The sequence below is a fragment of the Centroberyx gerrardi genome, chromosome 11 (genome assembly GCF_048128805.1).
Source record: "Centroberyx gerrardi isolate f3 chromosome 11, fCenGer3.hap1.cur.20231027, whole genome shotgun sequence".
NCBI classification, from domain to species: Eukaryota; Metazoa; Chordata; class Actinopteri; order Beryciformes; family Berycidae; genus Centroberyx; species Centroberyx gerrardi.
Genome location: NC_136007.1, coordinates 15,502,963 through 15,528,171, shown reverse-complemented (window position 1 = coordinate 15,528,171; position 25,209 = coordinate 15,502,963). Strand labels below are relative to the sequence as shown.

Genomic DNA, 25,209 nt, shown 5'->3' with positions numbered 1-25,209 from the left:
ATCTTGAGATCTTTAATCTCAATATGTAGAAGATACCAGAAATAGGGATCATCTGAGATTTGCGGACCCTTCAAAGCTACTCTTGTAATTGCCTTCTAGATCCAACATTATGGCAGGCTCAACTAAATTCAGAAGATGAAGCATGAAATAATTAGGCCAATTCCTTCTGTTTGACTGAGAATCTCTCCATGTCTTTTCATTTCCCCCCTCCGCACCCAACGGTTCCTTAAGGTGACGATCTTGGTGGATGGGATCCTAACCACCACTGGCTACACTCAGGAGGATTACACCATGTTGGGCTCTGATGACCTCTTCTACATTGGGGGCAGCCGCAACACAGCCGACCTGCCAGGCTCCCCGGTCAGCAACAACTTCATGGGCTGTCTGAAGGATGTGAGTATAGCCTGACCTCAGCCTCAGCAGAGGACTGGAAACACTATCCTGCCCGCCTTGGGTAGCGCCACCCCTTCCTATAAGCAGAGCATGTTCTGTGTATAGAAAATTGTATTGATTCTCCTGTTGTAGGGTGTTTGAAGGAGAAACATTTAGTAGTGAGGCTGCACTCTGCACAGCACATGCATTTATAGATTCCTTCAGGAATCCCTTGGAGAAAGCAGGCTCTAATATACATGAGAAAAACTGCAGCCTCTACTGTTCATTCCTATAACACAGCGTGAATTCAATTTTCATCATTATTTCCACAATCTTGCTGCTGTTCAACTGCAGCCGGTTTCTGCCACATTATCTTGAGTATGCAAGTTAAGACCTCGTAGTCAGCTCCACCTGTTAGAATTAGAATATACAAAGCAGTGAATTGCGGGCTAATGACCATTTTCAGTCTCACAAAATTTCAGGAATTGAGAACAATGTTTTATAATGCAAATATGCATGAAAAGTGAGAGAAATACCTTTAAGCACCACAAAAAGATTAGGAGGAAACATGAGTAGAAAAAAGCAGTAGTTCGACATTGAAATAGTGCAGTGAAAATAAAGGTGTAGAGGCTGGATGGGTGTATACATTAACCTTCAAACTTCACCTCAAATGACCTGGGATGGATTCCCAACTCACACAAAGAGGTTATCTACTGTGAGTGAAGTTTTCATTTTCAGTGAACCCTAACCCTTTTATTATTTACCCATGATCTAAACCTTACCCTAGTAACCAACTGTAACCAAAGTTGTTTCACTTGCTTGGTGTTAACCATTACTTAGCTAACCTTTTCATGACAAACACGTGAAAATAGCGTGTCCAATTTGTCGTCGCGTAATCCTTTTGTGGTGGAGGAACTTAATCTTCAAATTATTTGTCTGCAATATCTGTACTTCAGAGTTCGTGCTCATTTCACAATATTTTCTGAGACTGCTGCTAATTTTGAATCATTAGATACATTTAAATGAGACAATACAACATCCCAAAGAGAGTAGAGTTACTGAAAACTGGAAACTTTCAGTATTTTTTACCAGAACCAACATTCATTTTAATATGTATTATGTTGTTAGTTTTGATCGTTTTACTATTTTGTTCAATTCAATTTTGCCCATGAATATCTCCAATGCAGACCTTAATATCCATAATAAAGATTTCCTGGCATTTACTAAATGATTTCCAATAGATAATCCACAGAATTAGTTTGCAGTGTAAATAAATTGAAAAAAACAAACAAACAAAAAAAAATCACTCTTCAAGTTCAAGATTCAAGTGGATTTTGGTTTTGTGCCCTTCCTTCTGTGTCCTGTAGTCTGCAATTAGCTCTTTTTTTATTGTTTTGCTGATATTCACGGAGAAGTTATAGTAACCTCCTCTCTGTAGCCTGTCTTGCTGGTGGTGTTTAGGCCCACTACTGCTGTGCTTGATCACAATAGAGTAGAGGATGAAGTAGACATACCTTAGAAGATCCAGTGATGAGGGTGAGTGTGGGATCAGCCTGCCAGAAAGTCCAGAGCTTGAGTTCGGTGATGAGCTTGGGGAAGACAAAGTTGAAGACGTGCCCTGTTGTCACATATATATTCATCTTGGCCAGGCGGGAAAGTGCAGTGTGCAGTGAGTGAAATAGTTATTGCATCAGCAGTGGATCTACTGTGGGGGATATCTATCTCAGATCTGTTTAATTTTACGGAATGGAGTCAGTGTGGACCATGATTAATTTCTCTAGCTGCTACATGATAACTGATGTGAGTGCTTCTGGGCAGAAGTTATCAGGTTCTGCTGCCCTGGGGCTTTCAGCGACAGGAAAAATAGTGGCCGTTTGAAAAAAAATGTTCGGTCTACGACTGGGCACAGGAAGAGATGATTATGCCTGTGAAGACACCGGCTAATTGGTGTCCACAGGATATGCTGCAGAGTGCAATTAGGTTCCACTACTACTTTTACTGTACTGTTTGGTCATGGAGAGCGTGTTCACACAGCTGTTAGGAGCAGAAGTGTTCTTCACTTAGGAAGTCGTATTATTCTCCTCTATTTGACCATAAAACACATTGGCCCTTTTTCATCAAGCTATTGCACAATAACATGTAATATTCAATGTTTATTGTGGAATTTATTTTTATCAAAAGTAAGAATAAATAGCCTAAAGTCTTGGAAGACACATAGGCTCTTTATGGAGGCACGCAGCATAATTGGATCATTGGACATGGTGTGCTTTACTGTATATAGGCCAATGCCTATGGTCAAGGCCGGTAACCATGGCAGATCTCATACTAGAGGACCTTAAAGACCCCATGGAATTATATCTTTACTTCCTGGATTTGATGCATTCCCTGTTGAAACAGGATGTTGGGATGGGACATGATGCAGTGAGGGATCAATCAAAAGTCTAAACCAATGGAATATGAGTCAGGGAGAGAAAGGCAGTTTTATATGATGGGAGTGGTGTGGAGGGGCGGGTTGTTCAAAAATCTGATGGTTATGTTAGTTAGAAATTAATATTTACGCCTACTAGTGCAGCATGAGGTCACCATTAAAGATACTGTGTTTTCCAGGAAGTAACAGTACTGGGAGTTCATTTCATGGGGACTTTGGAGCCTTCCTTTTTATAGGCCAAGAGTTGCCAAACGCCTCTAATTTTGGGTGTGTCATATGTAAATAGTCATTTGTTTGCACACGGTACTCAATCAAGTGAGAAAGTTTTATGAATCAGACGTGGCAAGTGTCTCAGGATCATTTCCACGGCAGATTGTGCGCTCTTTTCCATGATAGCTTGATGAATGAGAGCCATTGAGTGCGTCTCGAGGGAGGATGTGTGCAGTCAATACTTGACTTGCTTCACTCTTGTACAGTTGCACAGTTTCCCAGACAGTCTGTTATCCTGCCGCATACCACGGCCGTGCAAATGGTCGGAATAGGATTCCACTTCCTGTAGTGTGCTTTGACTTGTATAATGACCCTGCCGAGGTCATGGTGTGCCTTTTTGTAGCCATGGCAATGTTGTTAACATAGCATGTTTCCAATCCATTGTTTGTGGTTTGTATCAGTGATTGCCTTGATTGACTGTCTTCCTATTTAACATTCTCTGTCTCTTTTATACACATTACTAGGTGGTCAGTTTAACCATCTGATTTCACTGTATAATTAGTCACATTTAAGCAGCGTGAAGTCTGATAATGGCGCAAATTGCCGCAAGTTGCGGTTAGTCCATTGTGCAGCGTGGAGCGCGTCACGGTTGCTGTGTGGTGTGAAGCAGTGTGAAGCAGATAAGGGTGGGCTATGGATGACTTACCACTGACACAATATGAGACAAGGATTGTTGTCTCTTATTGTACATATTGATGAACTCATAATTAATCATCTAGAATAACAATCTTAAACAACAGCATAATAAAGCTAGCGCAAGTATCTTATCTGACTAAGCTGCAATTCTGATGGTTGTAAACAGAGCTTCCCTTGCATTTAATTAATGTCAGTCCTTTTCAGATGTTTTTTTTTGTATTTCAGTATTTTCCTGTGATTGATCTGAAAATTCAAATCAATAGCCAGGTACCACAAGGACTCTGGCATCTGATTTTATCACAACATAGATGCTGCTACATCATCAGCTCCGAAAAGAAATTCAACTTTCCAGTGGATTACTACCTCGTTAATTACTAACATTACCCACTCAAATAATTTATGTTGGGTGAACTATTATCGGTGCTTGTAAAGAATTAAGTCTCCCTCTCTCCTACCTTCCTTGTCTACTTGCACTTGGTTTTACTCCCTGTTCCGTCTCTTTCTAGTTTTAATATCACCACACCCAACAAGAATATTCTAAGCACATATAAATAGTTGTTATTGTGTGGGTGCTATGGCTTTGATCGTTGCACTCCTACTAATGGCTGCTTGTAATGTTGACGATCTAGAAATTTCAGCTTATTCTACTCTTGCACCCATTGTAAGTCCCTAAGAGTGTCAGCTAAATGTCTAAAATGTAAATGTTTGCACTTTGTATCAAAAAAAAAAAAAAAACACAATTGCATTTTCACAGCTCCTGCTCCTTTTGAGTATTCTCATGGGATTTTTTTAGGTAGGTGCTGTTGGCTGTGCGGTGTGAATTAAAGCGTCTTGGTGTGTTTTCAGGCAGTTACGTTCACACCCTGAAGCTGGTTGTCAGTCAGCTTTTGGGATTGAGTGCCAGAAGCGTGAAAATGAAATATGTTCAGTTGTACATGCTTCCTCTATCTCTACATGGATGCACAGCATGAGACAGGAGCATTCTCACTGAGACAAAATGTGTTCCTTTACAATGCCTAGTGGGCTTCTCAGTTTATAATAAATAATATCAGTTTGGTTGAGTAAAATTGAAGTGAATTCATCTGCATTTTCAGGTCTGAGTTCATGGTTGATTCAACATGAAACAGTTGTTTTCTATATCCTTGTGAATAACAATGTGTCATATCAATTCTGCCATTTAGAAATGAGTAATATTCAAATAGTGAATTGAAACTGTCGCTCCTCCCAGCTGTCATCTCACTAGGCAGTCTCTCTCATTTCTCAAGGTGGTCTACAAGAATAATGAGTTTAGGCTCGAACTGTCACGCCTCGCTGAACAGCGAGACCCTAAGGTCAGTATCCATGGTGACCTGATATTCCGCTGTGAGAATGTGGAAGCCCTGGAGCCGGTCACCTTCGACACGCCGTCTGCCTACCTGACTTTGCCCAGGTGGAACACCAAGAAGACGGGCGCCATATCCTTCGACTTCCGCACCACAGAGCCCAGCGGCCTGCTGCTGTTCAGCCACGGCAGTCTGCAGGGCGCGCAGTCCGACAGGAAGCCCAGGGCCGACTACTTTGCCATGGAGCTGCTGGACGGCTTTCTTTACCTGGTCATGGATATGGGCTCCGGCAGCATCAAGATGAAAGCCAGTAACAAGAGGCTCAATGATGGCGAGTGGTGCCACGTGGATTTCCAGAGGGAGGGGCGCAAAGGTAAGAGAGTTTTGTGTATTTGTGAAGCCTGCTGTGTTGTTACTCTGCCTCTGTTGCTCTGGTTGTCCAGTAAAAAGGGTTATAAGCTGTGAAATCTCCATGTGAAATCGCATAGATCCATTTTTCTTCACTGCAGTGAAGCATGCATGCATATTCTGTTTTAATTACAGTTTTATTTTTAGTTGCTATCTATGCATGACATTTAGAAAATGATGTTAACCTATTTCAGAAGTGGCCAATTATACAGTTGCCACCTCATGTGGGGAAATGTCTGCCCTTATTAGTAGAACCCATGATAATTAAATAAATATATATATAAATATATACATTGCCTTCTATTTTTTCCCAAGCAGGGTAATATGACAACGATCTGTCAGACTTGTCATTTATCTTTCTTCACTTCACTGCCAGTGCAAGTTTTAGTTTTAGCTTCTCTTCTGTTCACAAAATCTGTTTTAACTCCTAGTGGGACTAAGGACTAGTAAGACAGTTTCTTTATCCACACAAAAAACAGCAGGGACAAATGCCCACTTCCTCAATCTCACAGTTTGTTCTCACTTCGTCCCTTGAATCCTTACCACAACCCACACACACCTGTCCTCGTTTTCTGCAACGGGTTAGTAATATTTTGTGTGTGTATAAGTGTATAAGTTGACTCACTGGTAATGCCGGCCCCGCAGGCTTTATCTCCGTCAACAGCCACAGCAGCCCCTTCTCTGCTAATGAAGGCAGTGAGATCCTAGACCTGGACGGGGACATGTATCTGGGAGGTCTGCCTGAGGAGCGGCAGGGCCTCATGCTGCCGCCCGAGGTATGGACGGCCTCCCTTGGCGTTGGCTATGTGGGCTGCGTGAGGGACCTCTTCATCGACGGACAGAGCCGTGACATGTGGAGGCTGGCGGAGGTCCAGGGCACCATGGGTGTCAGCAGCTTCTGCACCCGAGAGACTCACATCAGGTGCACCAGAGACACGTGCGCCAATGGCGGACAGTGCAGAGAAGGCTGGAACCGCCATATTTGTGACTGTAACGGCACTGGCTACCTGGGTCCCAACTGTGAGAACGGTAAGAGTTGCTTTGGTTGAAACAAGGCTTTTAACATGCCTTATAACATTTTTTGAATGTGTTTCTTTGATATTCATTTAGCTGTGGTGGCCCCCCATAGCTGGAAAATTACCCGCACAGCGAGAAAACTATAGACACAAAGAAAATGAATCATCCGGCCTTATTGCTCCATCCTCCCAAGCAATAACAATTATATTTGCAATTCTGGTACAGTCATCCATATATAATGATATATCTGTCCAAGTAACAGCCATTCTTAAACTCCTGGATTGGACCTGGGAGGAAACCTGTGTCTCAAATTAGCCCCACCCCAACATCTACCAAATAAATTCTACAATAAAACACAGAATGACAATGGAAATGAAAGCTTTATTTTTTTTTTTTGAGACATTCAAAAGGTAGATTACAGTGTCTTTTCTTTAGTTCTTTATTAATGGATTGTCAGTATCTAAGGGGTGAACTGATGAATTGCCAGTGGAAGCTATCAGTGTTCTATTAGAAATGCAACGCTGCTTCATCAGCCTGAATCACTCTGCATTTGCCATGCAGATCACTTTCTCACAGAGAAGCCAAATTACGCAGATCCATTGGCTGCTAATAGTATGAGGGATATATGAAATCCTCCTTGTATTGCACTGTGATGAGTATAAATCCCTCGAAAAGATGATTGCTACTGTTATCGTCTCGCAACAGCCTTTTTATGCTCCGGGCTTTTTCTGCCATCTGGTGCGTCTGATGAAAATTGCAATCTAAAATTATGCCACACCTGAGACATACTGTATAAGCTAAAAAAAAAAAACAGGTTATATTCTCTAAATGCTACTTTCTGTTTATAGCTGAGTGTCATGGAGCCCTCTGGGGTTCGATGTCTGCCGCTAACCCTTCCTGTTCCTGGAATCCATAGAGGCGACGGTGCTGAGCTATGACGGCAGCATGTACCTGAAGGTGGTGCTGCCAAGGACTCTGCACACCGAGGCGGAGGATGTGTCCCTGCGCTTCATGTCCCAGAGGGCCTTTGGGCTGCTGATGGCCACCACCTCCCAGGAGTCGGCGGACACCCTGCGTCTGGAGCTGGACGGGGGCAGGGTGAAGCTCACTGTGAACCTGGGTAATGCTGCTGCAGCAGATGCGGGCAGATCATAGCACCTCACCTCTCAGGACCTGTCAGTCAGCCAGTTAGAGTCCTCACGGTCCATACCCATCACCATACACAATAACTACAGTTGCTTGAAAAAGAGAAGCGTCCTCCTTGATTTTTCGCACATTGTTTTGCGATTGCATTTTCCGGGGGGGGGGGTTGGGGATAGGTTGTGTTAGATTTACCCAGTGTATTCTATTCTATTTAATTGGAAATTTGTGAATTGTGAAAGTTTACATTTCAAATAGCAGTAAAAATCTAGTTTGCAAATATGTTTGCGCTACAAGGTTCAACATTTCATATGATATGGTAGACTTCATCTTTAGGTTGTAGTTAAGAGTTTTCCTTTTCAAAACTGGTCTAATTCTGTCTTTTCTGCCATCTGTTCTTTGGTTTGCTTATATCAGGAAATCAGAAGCAGCCCCAGACTCAAAAGTCGCTGTTCTTCCCAATCCTTATCCTTCCCATTACTCCTCCCCATTTGTGTATGGATCATCTTTATTGTAAATCTTGTTAAATATATATTCCGTATTATTATTTCATTTGTACTGCATTTTAATTCCCATGCCCCTTTAAAATGCACGGCAACATTGTGTTAAATTAACTTTAATCTAACTTTTAATTAAATTCTTTTAATTGAACTTTAATTGAACTCTCATATTAAGTATCCTCCGTACATCTCAATGGGATGTTAGAGTTTGTTTGGAATTGGTTGGCATTTAAGTCTTGCTTCTGAGATTTTATAGAAAAAATAAACAATTACCCTTGAATTGTATTGAAAAACTCTGTATTTTCAGACAATGGTAAGAGGATCATGATTTCTTTTCATGAATGAAACATGAATAAAGTACAAAATGAAGCAACTGAGTGAATCATATTCAAAATAGATTTTTACTCTTATTTCAAATTTACACCTTCATGTAAATTTAAACAATGTCCGTTCTAGTTAGATAGAATAGATTACTTTGCATCAATCTAACACAAAAAAAGGAAAACGTTTTTTAACACAACAAACCGTGCAAAAACTCAGGGGGAGCTTGCACCTTTTTGAGCAGCTGTATGTGTATATGTATATTCTGCTTTCTCTCCCTCTTTTCTTCCTTATCTTTTACAATCTCTTTCTCTCTCTCTCTCTCTCTCTCTCTCTCTCTCGCTCTCTCTCTCTTTCTCTCTCTCTCTTCTTCATCCACTGGTCAGGTCCCGTCTGACCGTCTCAACTCTTTCAGCCCTTCAATGGCTTGTCTGCAGTTCCAGGAGAAGGCAGTCAGAGACCAGACCAGTTACATTACCACTTTAACTGTTCCAATTACATGAATTAGATCTGACCGTATTGTAGCTCCCCCACCTTCAGAGTCACTGGCCTGTCCAGTTTAGTATTGCTTCACTGAACAGAGGGTGCCAGTGATGGGGACACACACACACCTAGACACACACACTCACACACACACACACACACCCCTACAGTAGATAGTTTCTCTGGTCCCTGGCTGTCTGCATCCACTGCTCTGTGATGGTTGACAGCTTGAGAGCACTCCTCAGCCACGTGACTTACACCAATTTGACCGTGCACCCGTGGATTGATTGGTTCATTATTCAGCGCATGTAAATGATGAGTGGGTGAATGTATTTCGCGCACAACAATTTGAATTTACCAATTGACTTTAGAAGACATTAGCCTCTGGACATGACAAAATGATGGGGAAATTGTCACATTAGTGCTGTTGTCATTATTTCAGGGTGTAAGATTCAGTGTGGCTGAAGGTTGTGCAAATCGCCCTTTTCCTCTGTTTTCTACTTGGGAAATTTTATTACCATCAGGCCTGTATGACAAGCAGGAGACTAAACCATTTCAGTCAACAACAGTTAGCGTTTCAGACTCAAGACGGGTCAAGGTTTGAGCTTTTGAGTCAAATCGACTCATCCCAACCTTGATCTGATCTGTTGTAATACTTCCTGCAGAGTCAGACACAAGCTCAGGTCTTCCTTTCACTCACTGTTCCCGTTTCATATTGTATGCTACAGGGAGGAAAGAGGCGGTTTAGACTCTTGAGCCTGTCCCCGGATGGTGGGCTCTGAAAAGCACTGAACTGTCTGCAGAATGTACCTTGAAGGATGTGAAATATTCTCCTCTTTTATGCTGTTCTCTTTTCTTTTAATCTCACCATCTCACTCTCTCTCTCACCAGATTGTATCAGGATAGACTGTAATCTCAGTAAGTGTCTCCTATGATTATTTACCATGATGTAGAGAAAATGTACTGTAGCATAATCGTATGCCTCTTGCTCTATTCCCATATGAAACAAAACATAATTCATTTATTCTGCCCCACATTTTTCTTTGTGCATTGTTGCTGTTACTCTGCTCACAAGCTATTTTCATCATTACGAAGATAAGAATGATGTACACTCTGTGGCAAGCAGCTGGATAGTGGAATATAATTGATTCTTTTCGCTCTACACTCATGAAATCCACATTTCGGTAACAATTTAAATGACAGATTTTCCCAGTATTGCTGTGTAATAATGCTGTAATGAAATGTAACAACACTTGACATAGTCTGTTGTTTTGCTTCCAATAGGCCTATCATTCATTTGCCTGTGACCAATTTGCTCTGATAGTAGATAATTGGTTGCAGCTTAAGTACAATAAACCATTGTTTGTAGAGGGAAAAACAGAGCCCAGTTCCACTCTCTTTGTAGAATTATTAGTTTATATTTAAAAAGATATAGTTTAGAGACAAATTATATTTTGTTACTGTGTAATTACACTGTAATAGCTGAGCTGGGATAGATTTAATTTAAAGGTTACCCTAATTTCTGATCAAAAGATGAGTATGAGACATGACTGTCAGCTATCAAATGTGACTTTTGTTTAATATATGTTGAAACATGTTTGAGAAATTGCAATTGTTGTAGCCAGTCCTTCCAATTTCACTTTAAGTAAATGAAAGTGTCAGATGTCTAATGTCAATATTTCATTACAAACCTCAGTGTGAAGTTAAAGATCCACCAACATCAACAGACACTTGATATCTTTCAGATACTCTATCCTTTTGCATCTCAATGAGATTTTAATTGTAAGATGCATTCTGCACCAAAATACTTCAGTACAGTGTGGGATGTGTAGGTGACTCTAAAATCGACTCAGTTCAAATCAAAATCTCTATTTATACAGGAGATAGTACACTGAAAGAATCTCAGATGTGCCAGAAGTGCCATAAGAAACAGAATGAAACATGACATGAAATAAAGAATGAATAAAACATGACATGATTGGACAGTAGAGAATGAAAAGGATTACAAGGGAGACATTACAAAAAAACAAGAGCATCCATTAAAAACATTTTCATGAACCATGGGTTAGCTGAATGAGTGAACATAACATGATTGATTTCGGTACTCTGCTTCAATCAAAAGGGGCACAAATGCCAAAGGCTTCTTAACTCTGTATTAACAAATGGATTGTCCGGTATTTCATACTCTTGTGAACTGGAGTGGTTGCAGCACTATGATGTAGGAATTTATAATGAGGATCATTGCTCTCACCTGATAGTGAGAGACAGGCAATTTAAGGTTTGATACAGACTACGGTGCTGTGAGAAACACATGAAAGCTATCGCCAGCAGAGAGGTGAATGGCACTCTGATACAGATCATCCAATATTGAAGCGGCTTATGAATTCTTGTGAAATATATCGCCATAATCTAGTGCTGGCTAAAAGCTTGTTGCCACCCCTCATGGATGAATCATTTCTCCATTCTATGAAATAGAATAGATAGTTTAATTTTCAATTTCTCCACCACTTTATCTAGCTGGCCAAATATTAGCTCAAGGAATCTGTCCTTATGCTCACCTGAGATAAGGGGGATTGATTGCAACACCTGTCTATACACTCTCTTACATGTTTTGACATATAAGCTTATAAAATATCAGAATTAATCGCTCACAGTCTGTCCTGTAGTTTTGCCCCATATTCATCTTTTCATCTCACATATGAATTTGATGAGTATACAGCAAAAAGGACCGCTTTCACTGTTACAACTGATTTTCCACTGGCTGTAGCTCTGTTTACAATATGTGTATGAACCTAAGCAGCAATCCTTTGTATTGAATGCATCAGGTTATTGTTCTCTAACAAAGGTGAGTAGTGTGTGTGCGGTTGTGGGTGTGTGTGTGGGTGAGTGGGATGTGAGGGGGAGTGAGCTATACGTGTGTGAACTAATCCGCTAAACCAATCCCCCAATGAGCCATTTTTTAGCCATTTTTAGAATGGTTCATTAAACTCAACAGTAGCAAAGAAATTATTGAAGATGGCTCATTACAACTAAAACATTATCTCCTCAGATATCTGGCTGTCAAATAACACTCTCTACCAGCAGATGGCATTGTACCATCATGTACCATCCTGAGGCACATTTTCCCCATGTACACTGAAAATGTGCATGTATGAAATTAATTATCTTCCTGATCTGTTGTATGTATCATACACCAGTGACCTCTGAAAGAGCTTGAAGCTGCAGTGTTGTTAATGGATGGTGTGTTGACGGATTTTATGTTTAATGGAATAAAAAAATGGAGCCAAATTTTAAATGGCAGAATTAGCCACCTAAATGATGCTCATTTAGAGCTCACTGTCATCTGGAAGAATTTCAGTTTGGACCATAAGCTTGTCATGAATTTTAAGTATCTGTGTTTTGACTAGTCAGAAGGACCAGTTTACAACCTGATTACATTTTAACAGGCAATGTGAATCCAGGTTGTTCAATAGATAACACAGCTTTAGGAAGTGGAGACAGAAACAGTTGTTTTCAAGGCAGTGGAAAGTCAAGAATGAGGCATCTTGCAACCATAGCTAGTTCTATGTGGCCTATACAGTATTTTGTCTTCTAGCTTATTTCTGAAGGAATAGGGGAGACAGCCCATCTGCAGCAGCTGCCTGGAAGCTGTCCATGATGATGATTGGACCCACAGTGGAATGGCTATAATGGGCATGTGATTTACAACAACAAATATTGCAGCAATGCTCTTGATTAATCTCTGAAATCTCTGGAATAATGGTACACTAAGCACATTATTGTTTTACATTTAAAATGAGGCATTTGTTCTACAAAATTACATAATTACCATAACATGCTTTGATTAACACACACAGCTTATGTTGAAAGCCTCAGCTCACTTATAATGCTGAACTGTATAACATCGCCATGCCTTTGAAGTTATCCTTGTTTGAAGATATTAATCAAATCCAATTTTAACTGAGGATCAGACTGGACCAAATAGATCCTTTAAAATTGCAGCTTGCTCCCTAGCCTCTGGAAGCTTGGCTAGTGAGGCAACGGCACTTTAAAAGGAGTCCACATTTCAAAGGGCCTACAATCAGAAAACTGAATATATATTATATTACACCACAATCCTACCCACTGTGGTGTTAGAAATAGATCACTATACTGATACAAAACACAATCTGCATAGTAAATTTCATTCTCTGTGTACTTCTGTGTACCTTATGCATTTCCTTCATTTATATTCATTGATAGCTAAAAGCCATTTAGACTCCAGCTGGTATAATCATGAGGTGATGCCAACAGTGAGTTTTCACTTTTGATCTGGTGCCCCAAATCAAACTATTTGATTTTAGTAACAACAACAACAGCAATAGTAATGATAATATGAATAATAATAAAATAGCACTTGCCTTATACAGAGCTATTAACAGAGATATTAGCATGTAATGACATCATGAGTTTTACTGAGGGAATGAGAATTAAATGTTTTGAACACTGAAATGTATTGGGACCATGCATCATTTTATAACATTGTGCAGTCCATTTTATAGATTAAATACATTTATTAGTGTGTATCACCAAGTGAATTCAAAATATTATGCACAGTTAATATACACTTTATCACAATAATGTACAATAAAAGAAGTACCATCCATGACAATGCTCTTGCTAATTTCCATTCCATTTTATTATTTTCCGATTAGGATGTTTGGGTTAAGGCTTTGACATTAGATAGCAGGGACGCCCCCACTACAGCAGTGCTCCAGCAGATCAGATGAACAGTCCCCTTTATCCAGTGGATCACTATCTCTTTCATTACAGCAAAGCTATTTTGTACCTCTGCATGATAGAGTCTTAGAAGGATTTACAAGATAAACATGGCTTTTGTTAGATATGACTCCAGTAAGAGCTATATTTTTCATTCCATTAGTAAATATACTATAATCATAATTTATTTGATAAGTATGTTTGTGTAGTCAAAATTCAGCAGGTGGCTGTGTATCATGCAGTGTGCTGCAAAGACATTTGATATGCAGCCATGGCCGAAGTCTCCAGTCGCAATTCTATATCCCGAGGATGAAAACTGTGGAGTGTTCGGAAACCAGTTGATGTTTCCCATTTAGTGTCCTCTCCACGTCCCCTGTAATTCTCCTACACCCTGAGCTCAATTAGACAGACAAACCCCTAAAGGCGCAGTCAGCTTAGGCATGGCCAATTAGTTTCCCAAGCGATGTCAGAACTCCTTTGAACTGCCGTGTCGGCCTGTTGCATAGGCACTGATTCGGGATGACGGTGCTGCAGTGGCAAGCTTCTGCACTGTGACCTATTTTGAAACCAGCGAAAAAAGCAGAGGATGGTACAGAAATCCTGAAACTTTAAAGCTGCATGTTTGGGCCAGGCCACTGGATAATGACCATTATGTTTCCTTTATGTGTCAGACATCAATCAAATGATTCTATAAAGGAGATGCACATGCAGATGATATTTCAGTATAGAAATAGTGTTACACATGTGGAGTAGGAGACATATTTCTCAAAAGAATTAAACATTTATCAACACTTGAATCTTTAGAGGAGGGGCTATGTTTGTAGTTTCTTTGTTTCCTCTCTCTTATATTGCCCTTATACTGTTTGATGAGCGGTTGCAAAAGACTGGTTGCAGGCGACTGACTGTTGTCTGTGTGCATGTGAGTGATAATGATGCGGCATGTAAGTTAATGTATGTTCCCCGAGGAGCGAGTGTTTCTCTTGTTGAGGGCTTCGTCTGGAAAGAATTTATATTGAACCAACGTGATGTGATTGTCACTTGAGGTTTTCCTCCTCCTAGGCAAGGGACCAGAGATTCTCCTGGTAGGCCAGAAGCTGAATGACAATGAGTGGCACACAGTGAAGGTGGTGCGTCGTGGGAAGAATTTGCAGCTATCTGTGGACAATGTGACCGTGGAAGGTAGGGGTGGAGGGGCAGTACTAACAAAGATACAGATGTTGGCAGGTATTTGCCATTTAACCTGCATGTGTTGTCCCTTAGGCCACATGACTGGCGCCCACACCCGACTGGAGTTCAACAACATCGAGACGGGCATCATGACAGAAAGGCGCTTCATCTCTGTGATGCCTTCCAACTTCATTGGGCATCTGCAAGCCCTCTCCTTCAACGGGATGCTCTATCTGGACCAGTGCAAGAATGGAGACATCTCCTACTGCGAGCTGAACGCTCGCTTCGGCATGAGGCACATTGTGGCCGATCCTGTGACCTTTCTCAGCCAAGCCAGCTACTTGGCCTTCTCCACCTTACAGGCTTATGCCTCCATGCACCTCTTCTTCCAGTTCAAGACCACCAGCCCCGACGGCCTAATACTTTACAATTCTGGAGATGGAAGTGACTTCGTAGTGGTGGAGCTAGTCAAAGGGTAAGTGGTGGTGTGTTAGGAGTGAGCTGCAGTCCACGCAACTTGACTGGACCCTTCCATTAACTCGGATTCACATGTGCTGAACAAGTCTGGACTGGGGAGAGATAGAAGGGGCTATTTGGGATTGGGCCAAGCTATTTATATTCAACTCATTTTGTGCCTGAGGCAACCCATTGTACATTCTATTGATTAAACACAACAATATTTGTGCAGACAAAACTTGGGGCATATGAATAGGTACACATTATTGCTATTATTCTTTCTCAGACTCAAACCTACTTGATCATGAGTGGTAACTTCATTCCATCAGCCTGCAGCGCTGTAGAGAGAAAAAATAGGTTCAAAATCATTTATTCATCATTAATTATTTTGTTAGAGAGGGAAGCAGAGGAGAGGAAGCAAGAGTGAAAAACAATAACTGCCAGTACCACAGTACCACTGTTGTTCTCACACTCCAACCTACTTGATCACATTTAGCACACTTGACTCCATCAAAAATATGTTCCCAATGTTTTATTCATCGTAAATAATTCTGTTACAGAGAGAAAAGCAGAGAAGGGGTGTGGAAACAGAGGAAGCAAGACAACAATTGTAGTTTCCCACTGTCAAACCTTGCCCAGACTTTAGTCACCCAGTAAGCAATTAGTCAGCAGGAGGCCTTGTTCAGCTCTGGAGCCTGCAGCAGAAGCATGCACCGACAAAACAGACCAAAAGTAGCTTCACACACTTCTGTCACCGTTTTCAGGCTGCTGAGTTTCATGTCTGTGAGAAATGTAGCAGCGCTCCCATGGATGTTACTTAACTTTGATTCAAACAAGATTCCGTTTTTAAAAAAGAGCTGTCAGGTTCAAAAGCCAATTCCTCCAGTGCGCCGTCACTTGATCAAACCTAACATCAAGTGATAGCATGCCTAGTGCCTTAACATTTACATTTACATGGAATTTATTTAAACAGTAATACAGCATTCAGTCCTTCAATTATTTAATCACATAAAAACTGAGAATGCTATTTGGAAACAGTAATATATCTTGGTAAATAATGATAGATGAGTGTAAACAAACATCTGTATTGTCCTATTTTTTCTCTTAGGTACATTCATTATGTTTTTGACTTGGGCAATGGGCCATCACTAATGAAGGGCAACTCTGACAAGCCACTCAATGACAACCAGTGGCACAATGTGGTCGTCTCCCGGGACAACAGCAACGTACACATCCTCAAGATTGATTCCCGCACCGTCACCCAACATGCCAATGGAGCCCGCAACCTGGATCTAAAAGGTAGCTTGTCTAAACCATTATGTTGTAGAAATATTGGTTTGGATAATAGGTCACATTTGAATATGTGTTATAGATACTCAGTGAAGGATACACAGGACATTCAATTTTCACATTTACCCTGTCAAATAGTTAAACAGTAAATCATTAGCCTACTTTGTCTATTTTGACAAATTAAGTGAAATATTCCTTCACTGCAACTTCAGACCTCAGATAGACAATTCTTACCTGCTGTTTTACACAGTACGTTTAATAATGTTATGTTTAGACCATTTGTAACATTCACACAAAATTTCATACAAGATCTATCAAAGGCTAGTTGAATCATGACACTTTGAGTGCTTAGTCATTCATCACAGCAATTTAAATATGTTCAATTTTTCGTACTTTAATATTTGCACTGTGCCCTTGTACACCTCACATTTATATATGTAAATTCAATCTGTGTATTGGATATACTGCATACAATATATTGTTTATACTGCAATTATGTAATGCAATTATTTTTATCTTACAGTACCATGCACATTGTCTGCATAATCTGCTCATGTTATATGCACCAACTCTAATTGCTAGTATATGCAATTATACTTGCCAATTAAATGGATTTTGTTTGAGAGAACTTCTTTTCACTAAGTCCTGTACATGTCTCCCAGGGGAGCTGTACATTGGTGGTGTTGGCAAGAGCATGTACAGCAGCTTGCCCAGGTTGATAGCATCCAGGGAAGGATACCAGGGCTGCCTGGCATCTGTGGACCTGAATGGGAGACTCCCCGACCTGCTGGCAGACGCCCTCCACAAGGTGGGACAGGTGGAGCATGGCTGTGGAGGTGAGGCACGGTACAGACACCTGGGGGTCCTACAATCTGGATTTCTTGTATTATCACCAGTTGACAGAACAGAGATGAAGCCTGTGAAACCCAGTGTGACTGTTGATTGAAAACTAATTACACCGCATTTGTTATGCGATATGATTACTACACGGCTTTGTTAAATGCTCAATTGTGATTGGCCAATTAGCCTAACGCTTTCTATATCACTCCGCAGTCAAAAAGTCCAGGCAAGATTTGTTTTCTTATCGAATTAACTGTCAAAAAGACGTGACTCCTTGGTTACTGCATAAACCACTAACCTAGGTTACGGACAAATTTGTCAAATATTCACTTCTTCTATGAAACTTTTGATTGCTGGTTAAAGGCCGAGCGGCAACCCGAATTTGTTTAGGTTGCTATGGTTGCAGTTGTGCTAATAGCGTAGCATATGGATGCTAGCTACAGACGTTTCTATGGCTGCAGTCCTGCTGAACTATTTTTTAAGCTAGTAAAGAAATCAATTCACGTCAGTATTTTGTGTCAGGTGATTCATGTCTCTGGTAAGTAGCCGTGTAATAAGCGGGATAATGTACAGGGAGACGGTCATTATCGCAAAATAAGCCCATTTAGCCAGGTCGATCAAGACCTAACTCACCCTGTTGGGGCTTATTTTGCGACAGTTATCGACTCGCTGTATAATATCCCTTACTCAGTAGTGAGGATGCAAAAAGAAAAGGCAGAGGACATAGCATTGTCATTGTGTAGGCATCTGGTAAATCCACTGTCAACACCCCCCTCACCCTGCCCAGGTCCCAGCACCACCTGCACAGAGGAGTCCTGCCACCACCAGGGAGTGTGTCTGCAGCTGTGGGAGGGCTTCTCCTGTGACTGCACCATGACCACCTATGGGGGCCCGTTCTGCAGTGACCGTAAGTAGCCTGGCTGCAGTTCATAGTTTGCTATCTGCTACGCCTAGTTGGGTGGGATGGTGGGGGTTTCTCTGTAGTTTTGGAGGTGTCTCACTGGTCTCCACAGGGTATATAAATGATGATATTGATCGGGCCCTTTGATGGCTTAAAGATGACACTACTGATGTGAAATTATCAGTAAAATAGGAGTTAGCTTACTGGGAGCATTCGGTCAGACGCATCATTTCTGTTAAGAGGCTGTAACATCTTTTCAGATTACACACAATTGTGCCCTGTGTAAAGGGGGTGGACGACCACAACTCACTGTTGTTTGAGAACCTCCTGAAAATATTAATTATAATTTTAAAAAGCCTAGTTTTTAGCTTGACAACCATGCATTTTTGAGTTTATCCCCTTAGTTATTAAAGGTTTTCATAACCCCAAGAGGTAAGAGAATTTTCTCAACCCATAGAGGACATTTCAACTGAAGTGAAAACATGAAAATCACCAAAATTGGGGTTACAGGGTTTTCACCTGACCGCAACACTGTGTCCATTCCTGTAAAAAAGTGTTTATGAATAAGACTTACAACCCAAACCTGCTCCTGCTGCCCCTGCGCTCTGACCCTTGTTGTGAAATGTGTACATGTATGTGTGTCTCTGACAGATACACAATTCCTAATTGCACTGTGTATTGCAATTGAAGTGTTCTGAATAATTATTTGTTATTAAAGCACTAGCATAACATGGTGATTAAAAAATCGTCTTTGAAGCTACTGCTACTTATGCAGACCTTAAGGTCTGCATAAGATGGATCTGACTGTAAATTAAACATGCATTAAAAACAACACTGTTAATGCAAGATACAAATGATGGATCACTCTTCAGTTGGATACCATGGATGTGTTCTTCCAACGATAATCATTTACATGATTTGAAGGACATACAGTAAGTACAAAATAGCTGATTCAGACATTTTTTTTACTTGGAACATTTTCACTACTGAGACTATGTGGTATTTAGTGCTATTTTGTGTTTAAAAAGAAACACTTAATGTGATGGGGTAATTGGAATTTGTCGAACATTTTGCATTTGGCATTTGTTCACAATTCCTTTGGTTTATTTTCAAACACCCACAAGCACTGCCTAATAAGCATAACGTGTGCATGTGCATGTACAGTAAGTGTGTATGCCATGCATATATGTAGCCTATGTGAGTAGGTGGTAACATGCATTTCTGTCTTAAGAAATAGACACATTGATTGCACAACATTTAGGAAGTACAGCAGTCTTTTGATTGCCACTTTCACTATTAAGAGCCCTCTATGTCCAAAATAATAGTCCCAGACTTTTTACAAAGGCTTTTCATACTTATAATAGCAAGAGATTAACATTAAGCTTATTGGTCCAGTGGTCATGGCGAGTTAAGCCTCATTTGCTGCAGAGTCATTCCGAGTAATTACAAGAATTGTTTATGCCTGTGTGCTAATCTTTATTGATATGTGGTATTATATGGGATGTGGTATTGTTTTATTAGGGGTGAAGGGGCGTTACACTCCAAACTCTCTAGGGCTATTTGTTGATAATTTAATGATAACAGTGAGTGTAAGAAAGTCATGTTTGCAGGGATGGGATATTTTAAGTTTATACATATTTTTATATGTGAAGAAAGTCCAAATATTTCTAAACGCTTTAGAAATGTCCACAGAACAGATTGATCTCAATTTTTGTTTGCATAGATTCAAGTGTTGGGGAACAATTATTTATAAGTAATTCAAGTACTAGTTTAAGTAGATTTTGCAGTATTTTCTCTAGTTCTCTATCTTTTTCACAAGTACTTGTGTACTTGAGCTTGTTACCAAAAAGCTATGTTTCCTATGTGCTGCATGATTTTAATGCATTTTCAATCCAAGAGTGTGAATAACACCTCTCTCAGAATAACAGCTGACGTTTTCGTATTATCTGTATTATCTCACAATAGTTTTAAGCCACTGGAAAGTCTTCCACATTGCCATTGTTGTTTGTTTGCTTTGCTCTTGATTGCTGAGATTTGGAGGTAATGCTGTGGTGTTTCAATATTGTTCATGTTTAGTTGCACACAGAAAGAAGTCCCACTCAACTGTGGTTTGTCAAAGCAATTTTAGTTTCAGCAGATGATAGCTTCTCCTCTTAAGCAACCAAAACCATGTAGTGGTGATCATTTTGATGCACGTCACATAATCTGAAGAAGAATTTTAAATGTGGGCTTCATGTTAAAACGAGAGCAACTAAATGGCTGCCTAGGGCTAAAGATCCAAAGCTCTCTCTCTAGCAAAACAAATGTGTAGTGTGTGTAATGTGTAGTGTGTATGTGGTATTTTGAAACCAGAGACAGAGGGAAGAGCTGATATCGATGATGTCACAGGTAGGGTTCAACCAATATGGGTTTTTGCAGCCCGATACAAACACTGATATTTTTGTATTGAACTCTGGGATGTATTCCTGCCTTTACAAAAAACATTGAGCAAATAAGTGCAAAAATAGCATATGAAAAGAAAAGAAAATCTCACTGCAGCTGTTACAGACTGTTTTTATAGCTGTGGTCAGGAAGGACCCTCGATCATGCCGGTAGTGGGCAGCATGACTGGCCAATATAAAAGCCCTAACCAATATATCAGGTTTCTTCCTTCTTCTGAGCAAACACAATATAGGTTTCTTAAGTTGACTCATCAAAACAAATGGAAAGTGTGACAAACATAAATATAGGCAGGACAATGTTCAGTAGCAGCCGACAGTATTAGGAGGGAAATGCTGTCTCATCCGTGCCACCATCTGCTGCAATGTTCACCTCACACACTTAAAAGTCTGACAAATAATCCACTTCGCCCACCTATTGTCTTCTTACAAGTCTGCATACCAATCCAGGTCTGCTACCTATTCCAAGCGACCAGCATTAGAAAAGAAGGAGGAGAAATCACAACTAATAGGCTACCTCACAAGAAACAAATTAGAACTCTAGAAGCTTATGAGGGATTCAGAAAACTTTTTTTCTGAGATCTCTAGTTTGTGCTTTTGCAGATTTATATTCATATAAGCGTTTAGCAGGCATGCTGCAAACATCTGTGCTACAGTAATTGCTTCTAGGTCATCTTTTCATCACCAAAGTCACAGAGCTATATTATGATGTTCTATTCAATTTTCAATGCTTATTTCCGTAAGCATATGGAGAGTTTAATGACTGGTTAACCTCCACAATTACAGATGATTATTTTGGCATATTCATTACCTGTGTGTCAGTGCATGTGTGTGTGTGAGTGTGTGTGTTTGTGTGTGTGTGTGTGTGTGTGTGTGTGTGTTTGTCTGAGTTTCTAACTGTCTGTCTACCACTGAATGATAAAAAAAAATGCTGGAAGCAAATACAAATAGCACCATTGCTGTCATTAGAGCATTCAAAATTGGATAACAAAAAATGTGTTTTGATGCTCTATTACGTTTAGGCGATAACCAGACTCAAGGAGAGTTATTTCATTTTACTTCGGCATAGCCCAAGCAGCAGTTGTAAACATACTATTTCCCTTGACGTCCCATGGACAAGCGAGTCTTAAAGGCACAATGGGTAACTATTGATTTTCACTAAATCAGATGCAACAGTTCCTGCTTCTTTTTCTCTCATACTGACATATTAGAGGATTCTGGGATACCAGTGGGCAGCAGCCATGCCCCCCCCCCCCCCACACCCCCACCATGTGACTCCTTACATGCACCCATCTGATAAACACACCACATACCTCACCTGGTTTTAACCAATTTACTAGTACCTACCAGTTACCTGCAGAGAATGGAGCCTACCTTCGGCATTAATTGGTAAGTCAACATTTTCTTTGAATTGTTTAATTCCCTTGACAGTGAGGCAAACTCTGTAGCCTCGGGGCATGCAAGGTAGAGAAGCATGGACACTAAGACAGTCTTCCCTTCCTATTTCATGTGCCAGTTAGCAAGCATAGTAGCTAGCTTCCATTTTATTTGTGTCTAAATTACAGTGTTGTTGCAGTTTTTCAAAAGATCTTAATGAGGTTGCCATTATCTAGCATAAATTGTAATTTTCATGGAATTATAAAGTATATGTTGCATGCAGAGCCTCTGTGTAGCCCTAGATGCATGTTATATTTAGGCCGAGTATAAACTCATCAGAACATAGTTTAGAATTTTTCACTCGGGCCTAAATCTGAACCAAAATATTTTTAAAATATGTAATTTCTGTAGATGTTTGGTTTCTTATGAAAAGAAAACATTAATAGGCTATTTGTGCAAAGCTATATCTATAGCCATTGTGCAAGTGTCCGTGTGAAAAAATGTCAGTGTACTGCATTTTCTGTCAGAGTGTGACAAAACTGTAAGTTCAAGTGCTCAGTCAAATTCCGTTTTTCCTTTGACCTTCATTTCAGGTGCAGTCATTCAAGATTACGAGTGCATCCCAAAGGCCACCAGGATAATCCAGGATAGGGGTTCAGACTTAATCTCTCGCCCCGGGACCCAGGCTCAAGAAAACATATTGCTACTCTTGTCACATGGTGCCCTACCAGAAATAGGCTTGTTACACTCTTCTGGGTCTGGACCTAAACCAAATCAATAACCAAGCATAATGTAACAATACACTACTATCATTCCTGACCATTAATGGTTACAGTGTGATAAAAAAAAGCCCACGGCACATGGCAACATAGACAAATTATTTTAAAAATAAAAGGACCTCTTTTGTCTTGTGTCTGATCTGGCAGCGAGACGCATAAAATTTAGGAGGGTGACATATTCATTGTTATTGCAATTTGAAAACCATTGTTCTTATTTATATGCTAGTGGTGTAAACGGACTTTGTCATTTATATGCTTCATTCCTTCCTTCATTCCATCTCCTGAATGCTACTGATTTTGTTTTACATTCTTTGAATGTAAAACATGCTGTAAACAGATGTAAGGATAAGCTCTTGTCTCTTCTCTTTATATGGTTTTCATTACAAATAAGCATGTATTACTATGACAAATGTAGTTTTCATGGCAATTTAAGTAATTTTGATTAGGAATTGTTATTGTGAAGGACATTGTATTGTGTTTGAGAGAATATGAGAAAGTGAAGGTGTAGGCTTGGACAGCCCTCCTACAGCAGTATTGATTTCACAGTCCCATAACCACTCTAATGTCAAATTCAGTATAGGTAGCATGACTGGCAAATTAATAGAGCCTTTGAAATTCTGGATGGCACCTCGTAGAAAGAATCATCTAAAATGCTCAGTTGAGCACCTTGGAGATAGATGCTGGGTGAGAGAGTTCCTCTCCCTTGACATTACTGCATGCAGGAGGTCTGAACTATTGTTCATTATGAAAGAGGTTTTGACCTTCCTTTGATTCTCTGCAATTACCTCCAGAGGGTCAAGTCCAAGTCTTGACTGAGCTGGCCCTCCTGCCTGCATGATATCACATAATGATATCACCCCACCCCACATCCCACCCACCCTCCTACAAACCTCCCACACTCACACACAGCATATAGCAGCAAGAAAAATCAATACTTGTTTCGATTAATAGAGCATAAGTAGAATCATATTGCTAATATACAAACATCTGAGCTTTCTCAGGAACAAAGGCCCGCTCTGCCCGCTTGTTCAGGCTTTGTTTCAGTCCCCCTTGTTAACAATACCAACCCTGAGGTGACTGTGGTGTACAACTAGACAACCTCTGTATCCATCTCCTTAATGGTCATTGAATACTATGAGACTCCTGAGGCCAACTGAATGATTTTGTACATTTGATTGCCTGCAGTTTTGCAGTTAGTTGGTCTGTTTGCATTGTACTATTATCTTTTCAAACTGAGAAGGGATTAGAAATTCTAGGATCACTGCTTCTGTTTCTTTACCTAAGGCAGTAACTAGGTCAGAATGAATAGAAAATTTCCCAGAAATCTCCCTGGGCTCTTTCTCCTCAAGACTGCTCTAACTGAACCTTAGAGTCATCTTTTGATCAGTGCCAGTCACAGCATTTCCCTTCGGACTAGTTACATTGTTTGCCTCCATCAAAGTCAATTACCATTCAAAGTTCTGTCAAAACAGTCTCTTCTTCATCTTCATGTTTTCAGTATGTGTTTACATACAGTGCATGCCTATATCTTGTAATTGTCTTATATATTCATGTATTTCATTTTGAGTCATTTAGACATCATATCCCCGTAACCTACTGTAGATAACCTCCAAATTTTGAGAAACCAGAAGGCATGCAGTCATCTCATCCCAATTAATACATGCATCCTTTTTTTTTTTAGTTTGTGTAAATAACGATTCCTTGGTAATATCCTTGGTAATATTCTTGGTAAGATTCCTTTTTTTATGTTTACAGGGATACTCATGAATGGGATATAAAAATGCATATAGCAACTTAATTGACCTCAACATGAGAATATGAACTCCTATTCAGAATGAGGTCTTCATGTAAAAGCATTCAACGTCTCATAGAACTCTTGCAAGCTCAGCGCCATGTTACAGTGGCCAAATTATGTCAGATCCTAGCTTTTCTGTCACTTGCCAGAGCCATCATCTTATCCGCCGCCCTATGCCAGCTTTGTTCAGTGTAGAGGCTGTGTGCCTGTCTCTCCCTAGAAATTATCGTTTCTGCTAGACCTCTACTCTGTATGAGTCATACGGATACCCTGAGCCCCTGGCTGCTGGCACAGCTCCCCAAAGCTCCATCACAGAGGTAGCAAAGCATGCGTTGTGTAATTGTCTGGCAGAGCTTACTGGGTTATAAAAGTTAACCAATGATGGGTAGAAAGTGTTACTGTAATCTTACGTTTATGCAGTCAGATTCCAAAATTAAAGTAACTACAATTGAATAGTGTGTGATCTAATTATAATTATTTTCTCAAGGATCACAGATATATTTTGGATTCG

The 25,209-nt window shown here is 40.3% G+C and overlaps 1 protein-coding gene across 21 annotated transcripts in view; it reads left to right on the top strand.

Annotated features, from left to right (window-relative positions):
• Window positions 1-25,209, top strand: part of nrxn2a (neurexin 2a) — an 88,938-nt gene that overhangs the window by 19,278 nt on the left and 44,451 nt on the right. For 12 of the 21 annotated variants that reach the window (XM_071898254.2, XM_078286803.1, XM_078286807.1 and 9 more), the window contains 10 exons: window positions 232-393; window positions 4,972-5,401; window positions 6,082-6,465; window positions 7,370-7,573; window positions 9,789-9,815; window positions 14,715-14,834; window positions 14,916-15,297; window positions 16,387-16,577; window positions 17,231-17,404; window positions 18,196-18,315. In XM_071898254.2, coding sequence (XP_071754355.2) covers window positions 232-393; window positions 4,972-5,401; window positions 6,082-6,465; window positions 7,370-7,573; window positions 9,789-9,815; window positions 14,715-14,834; window positions 14,916-15,297; window positions 16,387-16,577; window positions 17,231-17,404; window positions 18,196-18,315 — 2,194 coding nt within the window. Of the gene's footprint in view, window positions 1-231; window positions 394-4,971; window positions 5,402-6,081; window positions 6,466-7,369; window positions 7,574-9,788; window positions 9,816-14,714; window positions 14,835-14,863; window positions 14,880-14,915; window positions 15,298-16,386; window positions 16,578-17,230; window positions 17,405-18,195; window positions 18,316-25,209 lie in introns of all 21 variants that reach the window. The other 9 variants (XM_071898261.2, XM_071898262.2, XM_071898263.2 and 6 more) reach the window with 3 other exon arrangements.